This window comes from Mustela nigripes, chromosome 14 (assembly GCF_022355385.1).
Source record: "Mustela nigripes isolate SB6536 chromosome 14, MUSNIG.SB6536, whole genome shotgun sequence".
Taxonomy (NCBI): Eukaryota; Metazoa; Chordata; class Mammalia; order Carnivora; family Mustelidae; genus Mustela; species Mustela nigripes.
The window spans coordinates 80018931-80039812 of record NC_081570.1 but is presented as its reverse complement, the minus strand read 5'-3'; the positions used below and the strand labels follow the sequence as shown (position 1 = coordinate 80039812).

General features: G+C 43.8%; 1 protein-coding gene and 1 long non-coding RNA gene across 2 annotated transcripts in view; one reads left to right on the top strand and one right to left on the bottom strand.

Annotated features, from left to right (window-relative positions):
• ABCA4 (ATP binding cassette subfamily A member 4) overlaps positions 1 to 20882 on the top strand; it is a 130519-nt gene that overhangs the window by 37374 nt on the left and 72263 nt on the right. The window contains exons 8-13 of the mRNA XM_059375441.1: positions 2243 to 2332; positions 5064 to 5304; positions 6293 to 6432; positions 7081 to 7197; positions 7836 to 8033; positions 20068 to 20273. Of these exons, the coding sequence (XP_059231424.1) occupies positions 2243 to 2332; positions 5064 to 5304; positions 6293 to 6432; positions 7081 to 7197; positions 7836 to 8033; positions 20068 to 20273 (992 nt within the window). The remainder of the gene's footprint in view (positions 1 to 2242; positions 2333 to 5063; positions 5305 to 6292; positions 6433 to 7080; positions 7198 to 7835; positions 8034 to 20067; positions 20274 to 20882) is intronic.
• Positions 6796 to 20633, bottom strand: LOC132001145 (uncharacterized). Its single transcript, XR_009399536.1, has 4 exons — positions 20465 to 20633; positions 18673 to 18723; positions 9557 to 9677; positions 6796 to 7527 (listed from the first exon to the last, which is right to left on the bottom strand). It is a non-coding gene; the product is annotated as an uncharacterized LOC132001145 (long non-coding RNA).

The following is a 20882-nucleotide window of genomic DNA, read 5'->3' as shown; positions in this document are numbered from 1 at the left end:
AGTAAGGAAGAGAAAAAAGAGAGGAGAGAGTATTTATCTAGTATTCATTCATTCAGCTATTTATTCTTGCACGCAAAAAGCCTCTTTTTTATTTTTAAGTTTTTCTATTACAGATGTAAGTATAAAAGAGACAATAATGTAATGAACTCCCATGGATCCACCACACAGTCAGCTGTTTTCAACATTTGGCCATTATTGTTTAATATGCCCCTCACCTTTTTTCCCTAAAATCTTTTTTTTTAAAGATTTTATTTATTTATTTGATGGAAATCACAAGTAAGCAGAGAGGGAGGCAGAGAGAGAGAGAGAATGAGGAGGAAACAGGCTCCCCACCGAGCAGAGAGCCCGACGTGGGGCCCGATCGCAGGACCCTGGGATCATGACCTGAGCCGAAGGCAGAGGCTCTAACCCACTGAGCCACCCAGGCGGCCCTCCCTAAAATCCTTTAAAGCAAATCACAGACAATATATTCTTTCACCCTTAAATACTTTCTTATGTAAAACTTGCGTGTTTTAACAAAACCACAATTCTGCCATCACACCCAACAAAATTAACAATAATTTCTTAATATTATCTAATACCCAGTCATGTTCACTTTCCTCTGATTGTTACAGCTGATTTGTTCAGATCAAAATAAAGTCCACACATGGCATTTTATTGCTGTATCTCTTAGATCTCCTTTCATCTCTACTAGATCTTATTGGAGTAGTCAGGAGGTGAATCACAGGAGTTGGTGATAACTTGCCACTGGCACACATTTCTACCTGCTGGCTTCCTCCCTACCTGCGTTCTCAGCCCCACCCTCTCATGGAATTAAAGCAGGAATTAAAGTGCTTTGCCCAGCTTTCCCTGAAACTATTTCCAAGGAGTTTGAAAAGAAGTCCTGGCAAGACCAATGTCTAGGGCCAGTGTGAAGGTTAAGTAGAGAAGATGCTTCTCAATGGTGTAGTTGCAAGGGTGGTTTTGCTGCTACTTCCTCTGGCAAATTATTCTCCCATCTGCTTTGTGGCCCTCATAACAAAGCCTTTCATTTAACAGTTAGGAAATGAACCAGAAATGCTGACGTTCCATGAAGTGTTCCCATATTCATTCTTCAGTATCAGGGCCAGAGAGACTGCGAGGGCCCCCCACCCCTACAGCAGGGAGAAGGGAGGGCAGGACCACTGCTAGAAATGGGAGGCTGGACTGTTCAAAACCTAACTCCACCTGCTTCTCAGCTGGGCTGCAACCTGGTAAGCCCACCCATCACTGAGGAGAACCACCCTGGCAAATAGAAAGCTGAGGCTTGTGGCTTGTGGTCCACAATCCTTGAGTCAGAATTACACATCGATCTTGTGAAAAATGCAGAGCCCTTGCAGACATACTCAAGATGCACACTTGAGTTTGAAAACCACTATCTTAAAGCTTAGCATTCAGCCCTAAAAGACGGAGGATCAGTGAGTCAATGAGTTTTGAAACTATCAAGAACGAAGTCATTCATTAAGGACTTGAACTTGGTTTCCAGAAAACAAGTTGTTCACACTGGGCTCAGGTTTGCAACCAGCAGACTTGTGGGCTTCCACGTTCCCTGTGTAGGTGGGACGTGCTTGAATAGTTCTGTATTGTCTCAAGGGCCTGGGGTCAGCAGAACACTGCTGTCTATGGATAATCTGCAAGAAACCTCTCTTCAAAGCTGCCAGCAGCAGCTTCAAAAGAAAGATGATATAACTAGCCAAATGTTCCATATAAGAAAGTAGTGTTGAACAGAGGAAGAGTCACAATCTACCTGAAAAAGCCTCAACGGAGCAAAGATGTGAACGGTGAGGAAGCCTGAGTGTGTCTGCGGAGCCCAAGGTGCCAAGATGGGCACCTCACCACACAGCACACGGCCTTCCTTTACAGTCCGGCAGCTGCATTGGTTTCCTTCCTTCAGGAGGCATGTTTGGTGTTGCTAAAGCAGCAATCAGAGTCACTTTGGCATATTTGATATCACTGTGAAATTATTTGTGATTGACTAGCTCAGCAGGGAGCTGAGCCTGGAATCAGACTTGGAATAAGAGCCTTTAATTTTCTCAACTAGATAAAACAGTGTTTTTGAAAGCAATCTAGCAGAAGAGGTCCTGTGACCCAAAAAAAAAAAAAGGAGGTAATGTTTTTTCAAGCATACAGGAGATCAGATAGCACCCATGTGTATATGTATAACTTAATACATGTATGTGTATACACACACATACATTTTATATTTTTCCCCTATCAATTACAGCTTCCTACACTCTTAGACAGCAGTTCTCAAGGTATCAATCTGAGATCCTGGGGAAGAATATTTTCTGATATGTCGCCAAGAATTCAAGAGGTAAGTGGCCAAATGATACTAATGATAATGTAATACCTAATGATAATATCTTTCCACCATTTTACCACACTTGCTATGTCAAACAATCTAATTGTACCTCAGACCTGTTCAAGGAGAAATACATTTGAACTTTCTGTCTAGCAGTTTCAAAGCACCTGTTCATATCCTAAATTATCTGTGCTCCTGAGTTGGAGGCAAAAGGAAAGGAACCATCCTTCTGACTTCACGCCTAGGAAGAAATGCCACCATGTCTTGTGTGGCAGAGTATCAGTGGACTTATACTGAATCGAGGTCTTTCCAGTATTGAAGTGGTCCATCCTATTATTCTCTTACAATCCACCTAAATCTATACTGCTAAGAGCAATAGCATTCACTTACAAGGTGCTTACAGGCATCATTTTAAAATGTCTTAAATATATTGACTCATCCCATCACACACACACACACACACACACTCACAAATCCCAACATTTTTGTGTTGTTTTGTGAAGGATGTGCATGTTTCAATTAACATCTGGTTGCACAAGCCTTTACCTGTATAGAAATTGATTCTCCACTCATACATGAGAGGTGCTGGGGGCGTAATGATGAAGAGGCCGCTATGGCCACTTCCCTAGTGAAACATACCCTCAAATGGGGAAGAGTAATGTGAAAGAAACAATTATCTTTAAGTGATGTGTACTGTGAAAGGGAGACAAAAGGCGGGAAGCATAAATTTCCCCAAACATTCTCCCCTCCAATATCCTCAGCTGATTTGGGCTTAGCCAATCTTGAAAATTACGTTGTGGAATCTGTGTTCATAAAACTAAGATCAGCCTGGGCAGAGTGTAAGTGCTGCTGTGCAGGGAAGTTAGAGAAGGGCCCATTGTACTGATGGCCACCTGCTCTAGTGGGAGTCTCCGTTTAACATTCTTTTCTTCATGAGCATTTAAGAAATTCTTATCAGTATAATAGGGTTGAAAATGATGGAGAATGTGAAAAAAAGTCCCCAAAGCATATCAACACTCCTCCGTCTATGTGGGAGTTCCAAAATGTTTCTTGCCTGTCTAGATAGCAAGTGTAAGCATTTGTGAACTAGGTTGTAGCAGATGGCTCCGTTTATATTAACTGATACTAGACCATTTGACCCCAGAAAAGCCCCTTCATCTCCAAGTGCTTTGCTTAAATGAACAACATAATAATGATAATAACCCCTTACAAGACTGTCATAAGACCTACTGTTGTCGAAGCAATTTGAGATTCCAAGTTTATTATTGAAGCCTAGACTGTGATTATAGACATGACTCACAGTGTGGATCCTACACAGCACCCAAGAGTTTCAGAGGGCAAGTGTTGGCATGTAGACAAAGAAAGGGATGACAGGTAAACATCACTTATTGAAGTAGGGGAACTGTTTTCAGTCTCACCTGACTGAACCCTAATGCTTTTTTAAATTCCCAAGTGCCTTTGAAAATTACTAGTAAGTGTGTTTGAGGAATAAAAGCGGCACTGTTTTTATTTTGCATATTCCCCTAAAGGAAAGCCAGATGACATGTGGGCGCTGAGACCCTGGTGACTCTGGCAGTCCTCAGCTTAGTTCTCAGCATTACAGATCTGCCTTCAAAGGATGAGTCCAGCAAGGGCCATGGGTACTCATATGGAGAGAAGACTACCAGCCTCTTCTTAGTCTGGTGCAGAATTTAAAGGGTTCTTCCAAGGATGCCTGGGTGGCTCAGTTGGTTAAGCACCTGCTTTTGGCTCAGATCAAGATGCCAGGGTCCTGGGATCAAACCCTACCTTGGGGGGCCTGCTTCTCCCCCTCCTCCCTGGTGCTGCTACTCTCTTGCTATCTCTGTTTCTCTCTCTCCAATAAATAAATAAAATCTTTTTTAAAAAATTAAAATTAAGGGGCGCCCGGGTGGCTCAGTGGGTTAAAGCCTCTGCCTTCAGCTTGGGTCATGGTCCCAGGGTCCTGGGATTGAGCCCCGCATCGGGCTCTCTGCTCAGCGGGGAGCCTGCTTCCTCCTCTCTCTCTGCCTGCTGCTCTGCCTGCTTGTGATCTCTCTCTATATATCAAATAAATAAATAAAATCTTAAAAAAAAAATTAAAATTAAAAAATAAAGTATTCTTCCAAGAATGGAGACTTCATCTGTCCTGTATTCGCTTGGATTTTAACACACACTCACACACACAGAGGAACCACAAACCACACATTTCAAGGAAATGGAAGAACTCACATTTGGTAAAATTAAGCTAATAAAAAGATAATTCTCTAAATATAAGAAACTAAATTCTAAATGACTTGGCCAAAGAAATTTGCTGTGATCTTGCTTTTCTAGGGCAGAGCCATTCCTCCATCATTTTATTTCCCATTTTTTGGCCAGTATTCCCATCTTGATGGGATAACCGAACCCAAGAACTGGCTTATAAAGAAATACTCCCTACATTTGTCCAAGGACACATTCCCAAGGAATTCAGATAAAGGCGACTAGAAGGAAGATATTAAAATATGTTGGGATTTACTCTTTGATTTTATTTAAGGTTCATTCTAGGCTCATTTTAGGCCCTGAATAGATGGCAATAGATTATTTCACAGCTGGATTAAGAACTACTGAGAATTTGCATGTTTTCTTTTAAAATGTGGAAGTCAAATGCATATGTGGAGGTCTCCCCATACTTTGGAGCTCTGGCATCAGAGTGATGATGATTCTAGCTGCCTTAAAATAACCTGAAGTCTTTGCCTTGCTCTAGTTCATCCATCGACCAAGTGTTCAAGACTTGCTGTGGGTGGCCAGGCCTCTCATGCAGACTGGTGGTCCAGAGACCTTCACACAGCTGATGAGCGTCCTGTCTGATCTCTTATGTGGCTACCCAGAGGGAGGAGGCTCTCGAGTGTTCTCCTTCAACTGGTATGAAGACAATAACTATAAGGCCTTCCTAGGGATTGACTCCACAAGGAAGGATCCTATCTATTCTTATGACAAAAGAACAAGTAAGTTTTCTGGGTCATATATATAAAACGGCATCTGATCTGAGTGAAGCTGATGGTTTAACACTTCCAGGGAAACCCAGTCCTGGGGTTAAATTGGTCTTGTTGAGGGGCCTTGAGCAGAGAGGATTCCGCTCCCAGAAAGTCCACTTCCCCTTGTGGGAAAGGGGCAGTGCTCATAAAGAATTCTGAATATGAGCCATGGAAAGAACTGAGACCCACTTGGAAAGGGAACAGAGGGGACATTTCTCACTGATCTGATTGAACTAGGGTTAAGTTCTAGAGGAAGGGAAGAAAGATAAATGAGGAGACAACCCAGAGTTGCAAGCAAAGCTCAGGACCCTGGCGAGTAAACATGGCTGTGGGCTGTTTTTACAAACAGTGCAGTGAAAATCTCTGTGTGCTCTACTGAGTTACGTTCCAAATGGTAAGTCCTTGACAAACCATCTTTCCTACCTTTTATTATTTGGGGAGGGGAGGCTTCTGTGGGGTAAAGGAATACAACTAGGTGAACTTTGAGTTAAAAGTTAAAAAGAGGCAGCAAGGCGCGCACCGAAAGTAGTTGGACCCTCAGATAGCCCACATGACAAAGAAATTAAGCAGCTATGTGAAGGGAAATTATCGAGGCTGAAGCTGAGGTTCCAAGGGGAGGCCTTATTTGGCCTCTTGTCCCTTTCATGTGAGAATGGCATCCGCTCCTTGCAGTAATCCCAGGCAGGCTTCTTAGCCTCCTTCTAAAGCAGAATAAACCACAGGGCAAGCCCTGTTCTTTGTTTCTCTGATGAGGCCCTTATTGAGATGCACTGTGGCATTTTGTTACTTACTAATGATGAGCTTGTTATTGGTGGGGTACAGCCTGTTAATTCAGGTTATTTGTCAAATCCTCCAGCATAGAGTTGAATGAGACATGTGATTTAAACACACTAATGACTATGTTTAGCTCTGAGCAACAGGGGAGTTTCTACAAAATCTGTCCCTTCTCTCCTGGCAGCGACCTTTTGTAATGCATTGATCCAGAGTCTGGAGTCAAACCCTCTCACCAAAATAGCCTGGAGGGCAGCAAAGCCTTTGTTGATGGGAAAAATCCTCTTTACTCCAGATTCTCCGGCAGCACGCAGAATACTGAAGAATGTAAGGTCCCAGCTGGTCTTGTCCTTTTTACCCTGGACCTCCCGGAAGAATGAGAGAGTGGGAGAGAGCGAGCGTGCTAGCGCATGCACTCGCGCCTGCTCCTGCTCACGGCTCATAGGCTCCTGGTAGCAAGCCGTGTGTTTGTGTTGTGCTTACTGGAGTCTTGGGTTCCTCCCCCATCCACATTCATCCTTGGAATGCTTTGTGCCCTTGTCCCTGCCTGGGCCCTCCCTTCTCTACAAAACCTAAGATGAGGTTTTCTTCCCCAGCACCTGAATTTTATCCCTAATGGAAGGGCTCACAGTTCTCTGAAACTTGGCTGTCTGTAAGAGACAAAGACATGAAGGGAGAAAGAGCATTTCCTTACAGGGTGTCCAAATCTAGTTTAAATGAGGCTCTGGGACAATGACATCATCAGTATTACATGTGTCTCTGAGATATTAAGAAACTAGATTCTGGCAGTGTGGAAGTGAGGAAACAGCAGATTGTTCTGGGAAATATCAGTAGACTAGAAAGTAAAGACACTCCTTGAAAAGACTTTCCCAAACACTGAGGGTTTGTGACAGGAGCAGGGAAGGCACAATCAAAACTGCTCTCTCACATTTTTCCTCCCTGTTCTTGTCTCTATATGTCTCTGTCTGGTTTTAGGCCAACTCAACTTTTGAAGAGCTGGAGCGCCTTAGGAAGTTGGTCAAAGCCTGGGAAGAAGTAGGCCCCCAGATCTGGTACTTCTTTGACAAGAGCACACAGATGACCATGATCAGAGTACGGATGGGGGAGGGGAGGAGAAGAGCCAAGAAAGTTCCATAAATTTCCTTTTCTCGGTAAAGGGTTTGATAAGCAGGGGCCTAAGGCGCTAGTTCTGGAGGCACCAAGTGGAGATGCTGACTTTGGGTGGGAAATGTTCTTTGAATTCTGGGGGAAATGTAAAAACTGATCAATGGCTTCCTGCAGTTTCTTGCTCTTTTCAGTTCACTTGAGGGCCTCAGATTCAGAGGGACATCTCCTCAGGTGGCCAGCTCTGTAACTGCAAAAGTAGTTGAGTATGTCTGAAGGCTGTCATTTCCAGCTTTGCAAAACCAGGAGATTAGAGTCCTATATAGCAGAGATAATTAAAAGAGAAAAACAAAACAAAAAAAAACATTAAAAAAGAAAGAAAGAAAGAAAGAAAGCTTCCTATATTACCATTTTCCCTGTCCTTCTTCCCCAGCCCCAACATTTACATTTTCCTTCTAGAGAGAACTGTGTATTCAGGAGAAATGGGATATGGATAGGCATGCCTTATCATGGTATAAAACCCACTCACTTTTTAGGGAGGATTAACGTCTATCAAATGGCGTGAAAACAAGACCAGAGATCCTGTGGTATTTCTAAATACTACAACTGTCTTGCTTCCTCCCAAGGACACTCTGGAGAACCCAACAGTGAAAGCCTTTTTGAATAATCAGCTTGGTGAGGAAGGTATCACTGTAGAAGCCGTGCTGAACTTCCTGGATAGAGGTCCTCGAGAGAACCAGGCCAATGATGTGGCCAACCTCAACTGGAAAGATGTATTTAACATCACGGATCACACCCTGCGTCTGGCTAGCAGATACCTAGAGGTGAGGCATCTCCTTTTCCTCTGCTAATGAACCAAGAATTCTCACAGCTCCCAAACAAGGTGGATCCTGTTCCCTAATAGCTCATCCACATGTAAAACAGATCCTTTCCACATCTCTGCAGACCGGCTCTCCATGGCTCCCTGACTCCTCCTGGGCTGGTCCCCCTCCCTTGTAGCCTGTGAAGTAGTTGTGTCTGTCCTCCATCCTCTCTTGTCTGCCATAGATTCCATCATCATTGGCCAGAAACCGCAAGTTCTCAGGTCCCACTCCTTGCTGGAAACTCTCACCTCCAGCTTTTACAGGCGTAGCATGCTCTGTGTAGCTCAAAATAGATTTGTGTTCTCCTTCTCATAGAACCTGTCTTCCTATAGCATTTCCTACCCTGATCTCTGTCCTCAGCCCTTATTCCAAATTATCAAGTCAAAGACTGTGGGGTCATCCTTAGTTATCTTTCTTCCTCCCCTTCCACACAGCAGCATTATTTATTGAGGATTTCTTTGTGCCAAGCTCTGGGCTCTGCTTTCGTACACAGTAGCTCATTTCATCCTTGCAAGAGCTCCATGGAGTGTGCGCTGTTATCTTTCTTATTTTAACAGATGCAGAAGCTGAGGCTTAAAGAGGTTAAATAAGATCCCATTCCATAGCTGTTCTGTGTAGCAGAATACATCCAGATCTGGGTGTGCCTGAATTCAGAGCCTGCCCTTCTGACCCCCCTACTGCCTCTTTCATCTCTGGTCAATGAGGACAGTTATATACCAGTTCCAAAACATGATGGTTTTTCCCATACCATCAAGAGATTCTTCAACAACAGCTGTGTGTCCTGTAGTTCAACTCAATGCTGATGCTACCTGGAGATTGCTTCAGAGCCCCTAAGTTAAGGGCTCAGTCCCATGAGACTGGCACCCACCCCCTACTTCTGCTCACAAATTTAGCAGGCAGGTTCCCATGACCCCTTCTTGGATTCAATTAACTTGCTAGAGTGGCTCACAAGACTCAAACATTTTACTCATTAGATCACTGGTTTATTATGAAATGATATAACTCAGGAACAGCCAAATGGGAGAGATACGTAGGGCAAGGGATGAGAAAAGGGTGTGGAGCTTCTGTGTCCTCTCTGGGAATACCACTCTTCCCAGATCTCCACATGTTCACAAACCGGAAGTTCTCCAAACCGCATGCCTTTGAGTTTTCATGAAGACTTCATTACTTAGGCATGGTTGAGTAAATCATGGCCATTAGTAACTGAACTCAGCTTCCAGTCCACTCCCCATCTCTCCCCTCCAATCCTATAATCACACAGTTGGCTCCTCTAGCAACCAGTCCTCATCCTTAGGTGAGGTCCAAAAGTCACCTCATCAACATACTAAAGCACACCTTAAGGCTGTTCATCGCTTAGGAAATTAAAAGTGTTTTGGGAGCACCACCAGAAACAGAAAAAGACAAATACATATGTCTTATTATAAATCATAGTATTACACTGAGGTTTGTCTCTCTCCTAAACATGTCTCATCTCCATCTCTTACTTTTAAGGCTCTCTGAGTTCTGGAAGCATTGTTGTCTGTCAGCCTGTTCCAGTGACTTCCTCCTTGGGTTCCAGGGTCCAGGATCTGTTGGCTCAGACATTTCTCCACACTACCACCACACCTACATTTCAAACACGGCAGAGTATATGCAGTCATCACTCTCATGCTAAAAATCTCACCGAGCCAGTCCCCAGGGACCACAAGTGCCTTCCACAGCCACTGCAGCCCACCCGCCCAGCCAGCGCTCACCCACACATCTGCTGCTCTGCTCCACTGGCCCTTTTGCCACCCTCAGGCACACCCTAACTGCTCATGATTTCGCTCTTTGCAAATGCTGCCAGTGATTAGAGCTTTTTTGCTTAAACAAAAAAGAGAGTTTATTGATTGATCTAACCTGGAAATTCAGGGGATCTAAGGACTAAATGCCACCATTGTGCATGACCCTTGTGCCCTTGTATCTCATGTTGTGCTTGCTTCTGCCGGGCTTCTATCTCAGCCAGGCACTCTCCATTTGGTGGTGTATCAGCTGTTCACAGCCCTCAGTAGTCAGCTCTACCCCCAGAAAATCTGCAGAAAGGAGTGGCTTTCCCATAGCATAAGCTATACTCCTGGACAGTTTTCTGATTGGCCTGACTCTACCTATCTCTGAGTCTCTGTGGGGGGTCATGTACTATGATAGGGAAGTGTGGGTCATACGCTCACCATGAAGTAAGGAAAGCCAAGTTAGCTTAATCTGAATCTCTGGGACAGAGCAGGATTACTGTGAAGTGGGGAAGACTGTTTCCCCCCAAAGAAGAAACATAAGGCAGAAAATCCTGAAATGACTTTTCCTTCCCCATCTGTTGAGCTTCAATTCATTCGTTCTTTGAGACTCAGCTCTCACATGTCACTTCTGCTTCCACATAAGGTTAGCCATTCACTCTTCCAAGCATTCTCTACTCCATATGTCCCCATCCCTGGCCATGTCACTACCACCCACCTACTACAGTTATAACATAAGCAGGGCTCTGGGAGAGGGTATGGATGGGAGAAAAGAGCGCCGTTCTTTTACTCTTACAGAACGGAGTTCAGTGGTTCTCACAGTGTTTTTGCTGGGTACATCAGTAGTAAAGAATACCTCTTGTCTTTTGTTTGACTTGACATTTGCTTGGTGACATAAAGGTCTCATTTCTTGTAGGATGATTTTTTCCATGTAGCTTATGTTTCATGTAGTACTAGGTACCCAAAAGGTACTTAATATATACCAACTGCTTAGATGGATAAGAATTCAATTTCTAGAATCAGACTGCCTGGGTTCAAATCTCTGCTATTTGTTCTTCATTTTCTGAATCTGTAAAATGGAGATATTAATAGTACCTAGCTAATAGATTTGATGTGAAAATTAATATCAATTCACAGTTAATTCATGCAAAGTACTTGGAACGATGCTTGGAATATAGTAAGCTCTTTAATATTAACTTTTAACAAAATACAAACCAACCAAAAATACTGTTAGGAGGAGGACAGTAGCATTAGTGAAATCAGACCCAGCCACTGAGCTGTTCCTGGTGCCCCTCTAGGGATTATGAGCAGCTAATTATATCCTGCCTCAGCCACCAAGGCTTCCAAGGGCCTTGCAATCCCATTAACTGAGCCAAGTGCTCCTAAGTAAAAGCCATGGTGGCCACAGGTCAGTGGCCTCCCACAGGGGTTCTGAAGAGGGGTTTTGATGGAGGCAGAAGCCCAGCAGGTGATTATGATGAGGTTTCTGGTCTTCCTGCTCTTGCAGGGGTCAGAGGGAGGAAGAAAGCAAGGGAGTACTGAACTGAAAGAAGAATGTAGGAGGGAAGACAAAGCCGCTGTGCAGGTGATCTTTTGAATCAGACATATAGATATTTGTGTACTGTCTACTGCTTTCTTCTGTTGATTCATTGGCTCCAGATACGCATTGGGAGGTTAGAGAAAAATCAAAGGAGAGGTAGAAAGGGTGCAGAAGTCCACACCACAAGAGCAGTGTTATTTCAAGGGCCATGAACTGGATCACATGCAGTGACCTTATTTTATTGCTCTTCAGTTTTTCAGAAGCATAGAGTGGGACTGAGGCAGGAGAATGCAGGTGAGGTGTGGGCTGGGTTCATGGGTGGAGGGAAGGGACTTGTATCTGAGGCTGATGTGCCCTCTCATGCAACCCTCTTAACTGCCTGCCTGTAGGTGCAATTGTTTTCATTTTACAGAATTAAAAGTGGAGCCTTAAAGACTAACTTGCCCAACAGCACAACAGATAAGTGTGGGATCCAGAATTAGAATCCAGACCTGTCTGGCTCTAATGAGGAAGTTCTTTCCTCCTGTAATATGGGGGGCACATTAGTAGAGGCTCAGTATGTATTGTTTGGATAAATTATAAAATGAGTTGGATGAAGATAACAATTATTTTGTAATACTCTGAATAACACACACTGTTCTGGCTGGGTCTTTTCTTCATGAAACAACTAGATTTAGAGTACGAAACCAAAAAGATTTTGGCTGATTTGGTCATTCATATATTTGCATGCATTGAACCATCTACATCTGAATAAATACCAGTGATCCCTGGTCCCTAGAAGCTCATATCTTATTGGAAGAGTTAAGCATGTTATTAAATAATGCCATATTAATGATCTCTCAGAAGACTACTAGAACAATAATTCAATCAGATGGAATAGAAACAAACTACACAAACCCAATTTCAAGTGTCACATGTCATCTAAGAACTGTCAGTTCTTCCTCCAAATTATCTCTGAAATCCCTGGTTCCTCTCCCTCTCCACGTATGGCCTCTTTACAGAGTTTGGTACCATCTCTCCTAGCTGGTCACTGGACCTCCATTCTCTGCTGCTTCTGCTCAGCTCCCACATTGCCTCCAGCAGGATCTTTCTAAAACCCATCTCGCCATGACATTCCTGTTTAAAGCTCCTTAGTGACATCTGGTTGCTGTAAAGGTGAAGTCACTCTCAGTCTAGCCCCTTCACAGGTCTTCCACATTGTGTGAGCTGGCATGCTGCGGGGTCTCCAACCTGTGCCAGCAGACTCCTGGCCTCCTGCACCCCTAGCTCCCTTCAGAGCTCGGCTCCTGTATTTCAGGCCTCCCACACCATAATCCTCCATCGTAGCCCTTGATAACTGTTTGTTCATACACCTCCCCATCCTGCTAGACCTGAGCCACTTAAGGGCTAAAGCTCTGTCTTACTTATCTTTTGATTTCCCATGTTAGGTTGGTGGAGCTGTAGTGACATAAAGTAGACACCCATGCATGCCAAATTAAGACTGAAAATACATTTATGCTGGGTCTTAAGGACTGAACTTGCTAGCTAAGCCAGGCAGAAAGACAATTTCAGACAGAAGGAGAAACATAAGACCAGTGCAGAGGTGTGACTGTAACATTAGGGTAGTAGGTGGTAGGTGGGGTTGGGGAGGAGCATTAGGGTCCGGAGATGCGACTAGAAAGGTCAGCTTTACCCTGCAGGCTTTGGGGTGCCATCTCCAGCGCTTGCTTATGGGTTCTGTAATTTGGGGCGACAGTGCTGTTCCACTGCCTGAGAAGTGAAAACGACATATTTTGCTACAGTCCGGGGAGTGCTAACCGCTAGGGCAGAACTGGCTATTTGCAACCTGAGTGTGTTCTCATTCGTCAGTGTCTGACTCTGTTGATCATGAAATATCTTTAATATAGTAACACTGACCTCCCAGGGTTGGTGGAATGATTAAACCAGAAAGCTTTGAGAGCTAGCGTCTTCTGCAGTTACTAGCCAGGTTATTGCGTCTTCCCTAGGACCCAATTAGATAGAAGCATTACCTGGTGGTGTACATCTTGGCAATCCAAGTTGACTTTTTGTTCCATTATTTATTTATTTTAGAAACAGACGTATTTTAACAGCTGTGCATTTCCTGTCCCTTTGTTTTCAAGTTGTGGTGCATTTCCTCAGTCTTTGTGGTAGAAGGTTTCAGATGTCTGTTTCTCAGTGCCTAGTGTGTTAGATAAAATTTATGGTAGTGCCTTTGGCCTCTGTCTCACCATCCCAAACAACTCAAACAGCTCAAACAACTCAAACAACTCAAAAATATAAAACTATTATATTTAGTGGCTTTTTCCATGTGGTTGGACATGAATCTTGAGTGTTAGAGCCTAGATCTGCCAGGAAATTCATTCTGGGATGTTTGCCCACATCCACTGGCGTTTTTCAAAAGGAGCCCCAGGTATCTACATTAACACCAGCAGGATCACTTCAGGCCTCCATGGGCATTCATCAGCTGCTTTGTTTTCAGCCTAAGTATGGAAATTAAAGATGTAAGAGGCACGATTATAGAGCCAACGTCTCTAAGGGTGCAGCCCCTCCCTTATCCCTGGACTCTCCCCTGACACGTCCTGGGTGTATTAGTCAGAATATGTCAGCACAGGGTGCCATTCTCCTTTGATTATCAGGTTCACACAAAAAGGGAGATTCTTTTTTTCTTTGCCTCCACTGGGCAATGTTTCCCACTTAATATATAATTTAATTCATTTATTACTTAATGTGTTTGAATTTAGAGTCTGGCAGGTCAGAGTCGAAGAAGGAAACCTGCTGCTACTGCAGCTTCTCCTCCCAAGGTGGTGGTTGATTTATCCGTGTAAACAAATGACTGCATTCTCAAGAGGTCTTGAGCACAGCTGTCTGCCCCGGAGAGAGCTCGAACCTCTTCCGCTAGGATGAACTCTGCTTCCTGGGGAGTACCAGCAAAACAACAGATGAGGAAATGTAGGACTTGTGTGGACTTCAAATAGCAGTGGCCCTGCCACCAGTATTTAGCTAGAGCAGTTGGGAAAAGAGGAGAACAAGGAAACCTCTTTCTTTTCTGCCTTTTGCTAGCATAGGGCAGGCAGTGGTTCTCTTTCAGATTCTGAACTCCAGTTGGAAAACTTGCTCAGAATTTGCCTCTGAGGCCATAAGACACTGTCTTTTTATTCACTGAAGATGCCCTTTGAATTTTTTCCCATTAGCAGTGCCATCTTTATTTTGTGCCCCCTAAATTAGCCTTCTTATCTACTTATATTATTCTTCCCTAACATCCATGACCATATGGTTTCTCTCTGAATGGAACCAAACAGCTTTTTTATAGACTCCATGACATCAGCCTTATTAGAACCTACTATGTTTTCATTTGTAAGCTAATCAGACCAGAACAAATATGTCAAAATCCATGACCCTGGCTATGGGTTTAATCATTCATCCTTGCCTCCCAGACACACTCATGAACATACTTACATAAATATATGTGCCTGTTAGCCAAGATTTTAACTTCAGAGACCAAAGCAGTTACCACTAGAGAGCAGTTACCACTAGTCCACTTTTTCTGAGGGAGGTGACTTCTCCGTGAGAATGCAAGGGTATATTATGAGTCATACCTCAGAGGATGACCCAGGAACTTGTGAGTTATCTCCAGAGCAGTTTCCATAATTGCTGTGCCTTTACTTCAGGGAGATCTTTTGAGGATGGCATTCTATATGGTCTTCATAAGCCTTCCTCTGGGTAGAGTTGTCTGACTTTCACTTAATGGCCAATCAGCAGCTAGTGAACACCAGTGGTTTAGGACTTACCCCATCCCTATCCCTACTGTCCAGGTGGGATATGAGACTTTGACTTTAGTCTTTAGCATTGTTCTAACCAGTTGAGATGCTGTAGATCAGCTTGGGATGGGTTGTGTTCCTAGACATATTGTTTGAAGAAAATAACTGCCTTCCTCCCAAACAGCTGTTGCAAATGAAAGGTAACCTGGCAGGGGCTTAAAAGCCATTAGACTCTGTTGACTTATAAGATATTTTTCAAAAACAGTAATAAAAATTATATTTGTCAAGTTCTCATTATTTATGAGACAGTTTAATATCCTCCAGAGGAAGGTTGCCCTGTTATGCCTCCAGTTGGAAAACTTGCTCAGAATTTGCTTGGAGTGATCACTAACTGGCCTCATAAAGTGGTGGTGAGGGCTCAAGGGCCCTTGGGCCACGTTGGGTGCATAGTGAGCCTCCAGTAAGCACCAGCTTTTATTCTTACTGGGAGGCACTGGCTGGCCCTTCCCAGACTTCGTCATGTGATTCTTAGAACACACATATGGGGTAGGGTATATCTCAGTTCTGCAGATAAGGAAACAGACCATACAGTTAGAAAACAGCAGAGTAGGGATGGCACTCAGGCTGTCTGTCTCTTCAACTCTACACCATACCACTTTCCAAGATGACGAAAATAACCCAACTTTGAAAATGAGTCGAGTGTTTCAGTATAGAAATGAGTGTTTGAGAACCTTTTTAAGTTTTGTTTTTTCACAGAGTATCAGGGTACCAATGTAGGGGGACACAGCAGGAAACATGACTATGAATCAGCGGCCTGATAAAACAGCCAGGATGGGGCCCACGTCATTGTGGGGCTCAACAATGTCATTGAAAACATCAGCTGCTTATTCCAGTATGGATTTCCCTTTAAGACATGAAAGGAGAGTTCAAAGAGAATAAGCTCGATGGCTCAGAAAGCCACATTATTAAAATTTATTTGTTTTTAATAGCCTTTTTGCTTCAGTGAAAATTATATTCTCATTAACATTATACCAAAAACTTACTTTTCACTGATTATTCCTAATTCCTAATTCCCTGAATCAGGGTGTACAGGGTTATGTTCGAAATACAGGAGGAAAACTGTATTTCTTGCAGTGATCAAGACTTCTAAAATCAGTTCAATTTAGTAAACACCCACTGAGTCCTTTTCATGAGAAAATACTTCTCCAGAGACCACAATGAACAAGAATGGCCCCTGACTTCCAGGAACTACTGTCTCTAGAGCAGTGATGACCAGCATAGTAACCAGTGGAGTATGGCTTCCTCTTAGAGTAACATGTGGAAACAGCACCACCCTTCAGACTTGACATTTGAAGACATGGATTCAGAGTCTGCTCCTTATCTGTACCGACCTTGGGCAAGGCTGTTTCTCCCTCTGAAGCAAGACATTAGATCATAAAACCTCTCTGACTCCTGTCTAAATGCTCTGTGATGCTGTGAGTGAATTGGTAGAATACTCCATGTGCGTGTCATAACTCACCTCCACTAAAAGAAACCACAAAGAAGAATTTCCATCTCCAAAATAACTTTTTCATTTTAGAAAGTTAATTTCAAATTCACTTTAATTTAAATTCAAATTAAATACTAAAATTCTATATATGCAGACCTAAACTTGCTAAACCGATTTATTTATTTTAAGATTTTATTTTTAAGTAATCTCTACACCCAACATGGGGCTTGAACTCACAACCCCAAAATCATGAGTCCCATGCTCCATCAACTGAGCCAGCCAGGTGTTCCCAAACGGATTCTTTTTTTAAGAATGAGATTCCCATATTACTCATTTTTGTAGAATAACCTCTCCCCAGAGGAAACTTAAACATGTTTCTTTTTCTTTCCTTCTTTTTTTTAAAGTACCGTAGCAGTTTAGTTTTGATGCGTCCTTGCCCAAGCAGGTTGCCAATTCTCTGTCTCCGCAGTGTGCTATTAAGTACTGACAAATCCTAGGAGCCAGGCCCTTGATCTTCAACTGTGGTGAAAGTCTATATTCACCACCAAAAAAAAAAAAACCAAACCTAAAACCATGAAATAGCAAACCCTATGTTATTCTGAGGAAGAAATAAACATGTATTAAGGACTTTCGGTGTCATGAGGTACTTAAGTCCTTTATCTCATTAAAGGACTAACCAGCATTAGACTGGGTGAAGTCTGTTTGCAAAAGAAGAGCTGGGTAAAGAGAATTTCCTATTTTTCTTGGTTCTATGATATGTGACTACACTTACTGGCATTTTTTAAAGAAATTCCACTTCCATTTAGAATATCGATCTTCTTACTATGGTGTCACTTAAGCCTTGGCCCTCTGTTATTTTCTCATTACCTGTGTTCCTCTTTCCCACATCAGCTAGAATGTTAACAGTTTCTTTTATTTTCAATCTTTTTATCTAGAAGACTGAGAACATTACCTGGGACCTTCTCTTAGGATATGAGGCCTGAGGTGGGACAGTTTAGTTTCAGAGGCCCAAAGACCAAAGAGGGTGGGGTTTGTAGTCCTTTGTTTTGTTTTGTTTTTAATATTTTATTTATTTATTTGACAGACAGAGATCACAGTGGGCGGAGAGGCAGGCAGAGAGAAAGAGGAGGAAGCAGGCTCCCCGCTGAGCAGAGAGCCCAATGCAGGCTAGATCCCAGGACTCTGGGATCATGACCTGAGCTGAAGGCAGAAGCTTTAACCCACTTTAACCCAGGTGCCCCGGTCCTTTGTTGTTCAGATTCAGCTTCTCAGCACGGGGAGGCTTCTGGCTCACCCTCTGAGGCTGCCTGAGGGGGACTTAGCAGTGAGGGGATGGGTGAAGGAATTGGGCTTGCTTGCTTTTTACCAGGTTGGCGTGAGCTCAGCCCACTGAAAAGCTCCTTATGACTTGTCCACCTTCCTTGCTTCTCTACTTCTCCTTGTATGAGTTGTGGGATCAAATGAGCTAGGCTTTGACCCTAATCTACCACTTTGGGGAAGTGACTCAGCCTCTTGGAGCCCAAGTTCCCTGGGCTGCAAAGGGAGGATAAATAATAACTGTGCTACCCTATAGGACAGTTGGGAGCACGTGGAGGGTAGTGGAACAGGCTGTATCCGTGCTCCTGATATGGAGAATGGGTTGGGGAGAAGTCTGGACCTCTGGCAGCTGGGGAGGCAATCCAGGGCCAGCCACATGCTAGCTGTATGACCTCTGGCAGTCTCCTATAGCTCAGGTTCCTCTTCAGTAAACTGAGGATTCCAGGTAACGCACAGGCTCTGCATGAGATAATGTGTTCCTTTAAGCCTGTATTACAACAGTCTACTAACCACGCTTCCTGCTTCCCCCCCTGCCTGGACCAGTGATTGTTTAGAAACACAGTTGGATCTCACATGTCCTACCCTTGCTTAAAACCCTCCACTGGTTTCTTAGGGCCTTTTAGAATTTGCCTGGAAAGCTCCTGATTTTAGCATGGAAAGCTTCGTGTCCTAGGAAGCCCCTTGTTGATTGGTTACACTGCAAGTCCAGCAGGGGAACGAGGGGGTCGCCACCCACCTTCCTAGTGCTCACCTCTCGCCGCTCATCTCCGGTTACTTCTGCTTCTCCGCACAGTGCAAAGATCTAAAGAGCATTCAAGAGAAGCATTCTGAGAACATTACCTGACTTTTGCTGATGCCCTGGCCCTGACTTTTGAGACTCTGATTTCATTGTTTGGAATGGGCCCTGAGAGTAGGTGTCTTTTTAAGGCTCCCCAGTGGTTCTAAGCACAGCCAAGGATGGGAAACTCTGCTCTCTTCTTACAGGTCTCCAGAAACCCCATCTGTTGTTCCCTGGGCTGGAGCTCACCTTCCCCCTGCTCTCTTCCCTTGGCTAATTCCTTCTCATCCTCGTCCTCCTCATGAGTCCCTTCCATCAGGCAGCCCTCCCACACTCCTTCAGGTAGACTTAGCTACTACTTATGGCTCCCAGACTACTCTGGGCTTGCTTTCATCAGAGCCCCGTCATTTTGCATTATGATTGTTGGTTCCTCCACACCTCTCCCTCATTAGGTCTAGAGTTTCTTTCAGGAAGAGATTTTATCTTTCCTCCTTGTATCCTTGGAGCCAAGTAGGCTCTGGCACATTACAGGCCTTCAGTAAGTATTGGCTGAACAAATTAATCAAGACAAGGCCATCTGACCTCTTGTGAGTTACATTCTAAGAAAGAAACATTGACACAATAACCCTAGTGTATTATAGGAACAAGAGGTTAAGGAAAAACCAGATCCCAGGTAGTCTAATACTTTAACAAATCTATAGATTTATTGGACAACCCCAATATTCAAATTAAAAGAAAATCTTAGTTTTGCTCTTCTGTAGATAATGATTTTAAAGAAGACCTATTAGGAAATTCCTCACCTGCCCACATTACCAGTCAGAGCTGTAACTGGAAATGATTTCTCTGACTAAATCGTTTTGGTTCTCTGTTATTTTCTTTCTTCTTCCTTGCCCTTCCCTCAGCTGGCCACCACTGAGTGTTTGCTGAGAAGCAGGAAGGTTCACTGCTATGACTGCTTCTCTCTCTCTCCCTTTAAAACTCTATCGGCTTGCTTTCTGATCTTCAAAGCAGCCTGTATCCAGCCTGACCCCACTCCCTTGCCTCCCCATCCTGGGGAGTGAGAGCTGGGAGTCTTTTTGTCATTTTGAAGACTTGCATATTTGGACAGCCTCCAACAGCCCTCACTAAATCTGCAGGGGTGAGAGCAAGTTGACGTTTGTAAGCCCCCTTTACCCCCAAATCTAGACATAAGGACAGAGTGACACCAGACCTCACAGTGGAGCAAACAGTAAGTTTCTAGATCTCCTTGCATTTGACCCATTCCCCCCCCGCCCCAGGGCATCACCCCTTATCCCCTGCCCTTTTCCTGCAGTTGAGTCTTTGCTGTTGATGTTCTTCAAAGCTCTCAACCTTTGTGATTATCCGTAGTGCTTGATCCTGGATAAGTTTGAAAGCTATGATGATGAAATTCAGCTCACTCAACGAGCCCTGTCTCTGCTGGAAGAAAACAGGTTCTGGGCTGGTGTCGTGTTCCCTGACATGTATCCCTGGACCAGTGCCCTGCCGCCCCACGTGAAGTACAAGATCCGGATGGACATCGATGTGGTGGAGAAAACCAATAAGATCAAAGACAGGTGATGTGTCAGGCAATCTCAAAGACCCTGTGCATCCCAGGAATGTATGTGGCAAGGAGCAGAGGCTACTCTGGGCTCAGGTCTCCTTTTCCTTGTAGGGAGGAAAGGCACAGAAACACTTGGGTATCTGAGAACTAAGCTCACTAACCAGTTGGCACTGTTGGTTGGTAGAACCAGGAGAACTCATTTACCTTGTCATCACGCTCTCAGTTTAGCACTTGTCCCTGGCTGGCCTTTGGGCAATTTGAAGTTGGAAACCTCTAGGTATTGAATTATCTTCATGTAGATGTTCTGCAGATGAGGTTTCTCCAAAGTCACTGGGAAATTACATTTGATACAAAGTGAGGGATTGAGACAGGACTCAGCCTAAAAGTCAGTAAGATTAAGAAGAGATAAGATATTTTATAAAGCTGATTGTAGAGTCCTTGAATTAAAGCCATTACAAGTAACAGTGGGCATTATTCATAAATGAGATTTAAACTATGACTAGAAAACAGAATTGATTTGGAACATTTTAGGGGAGAGGTTTCACGAGTGAGTTTCGAGTCCCCTTGTGCTGTGCAGTGTCAGTTAGCTGCCATTCTTATTCACAACCATTGTCCCACCCTC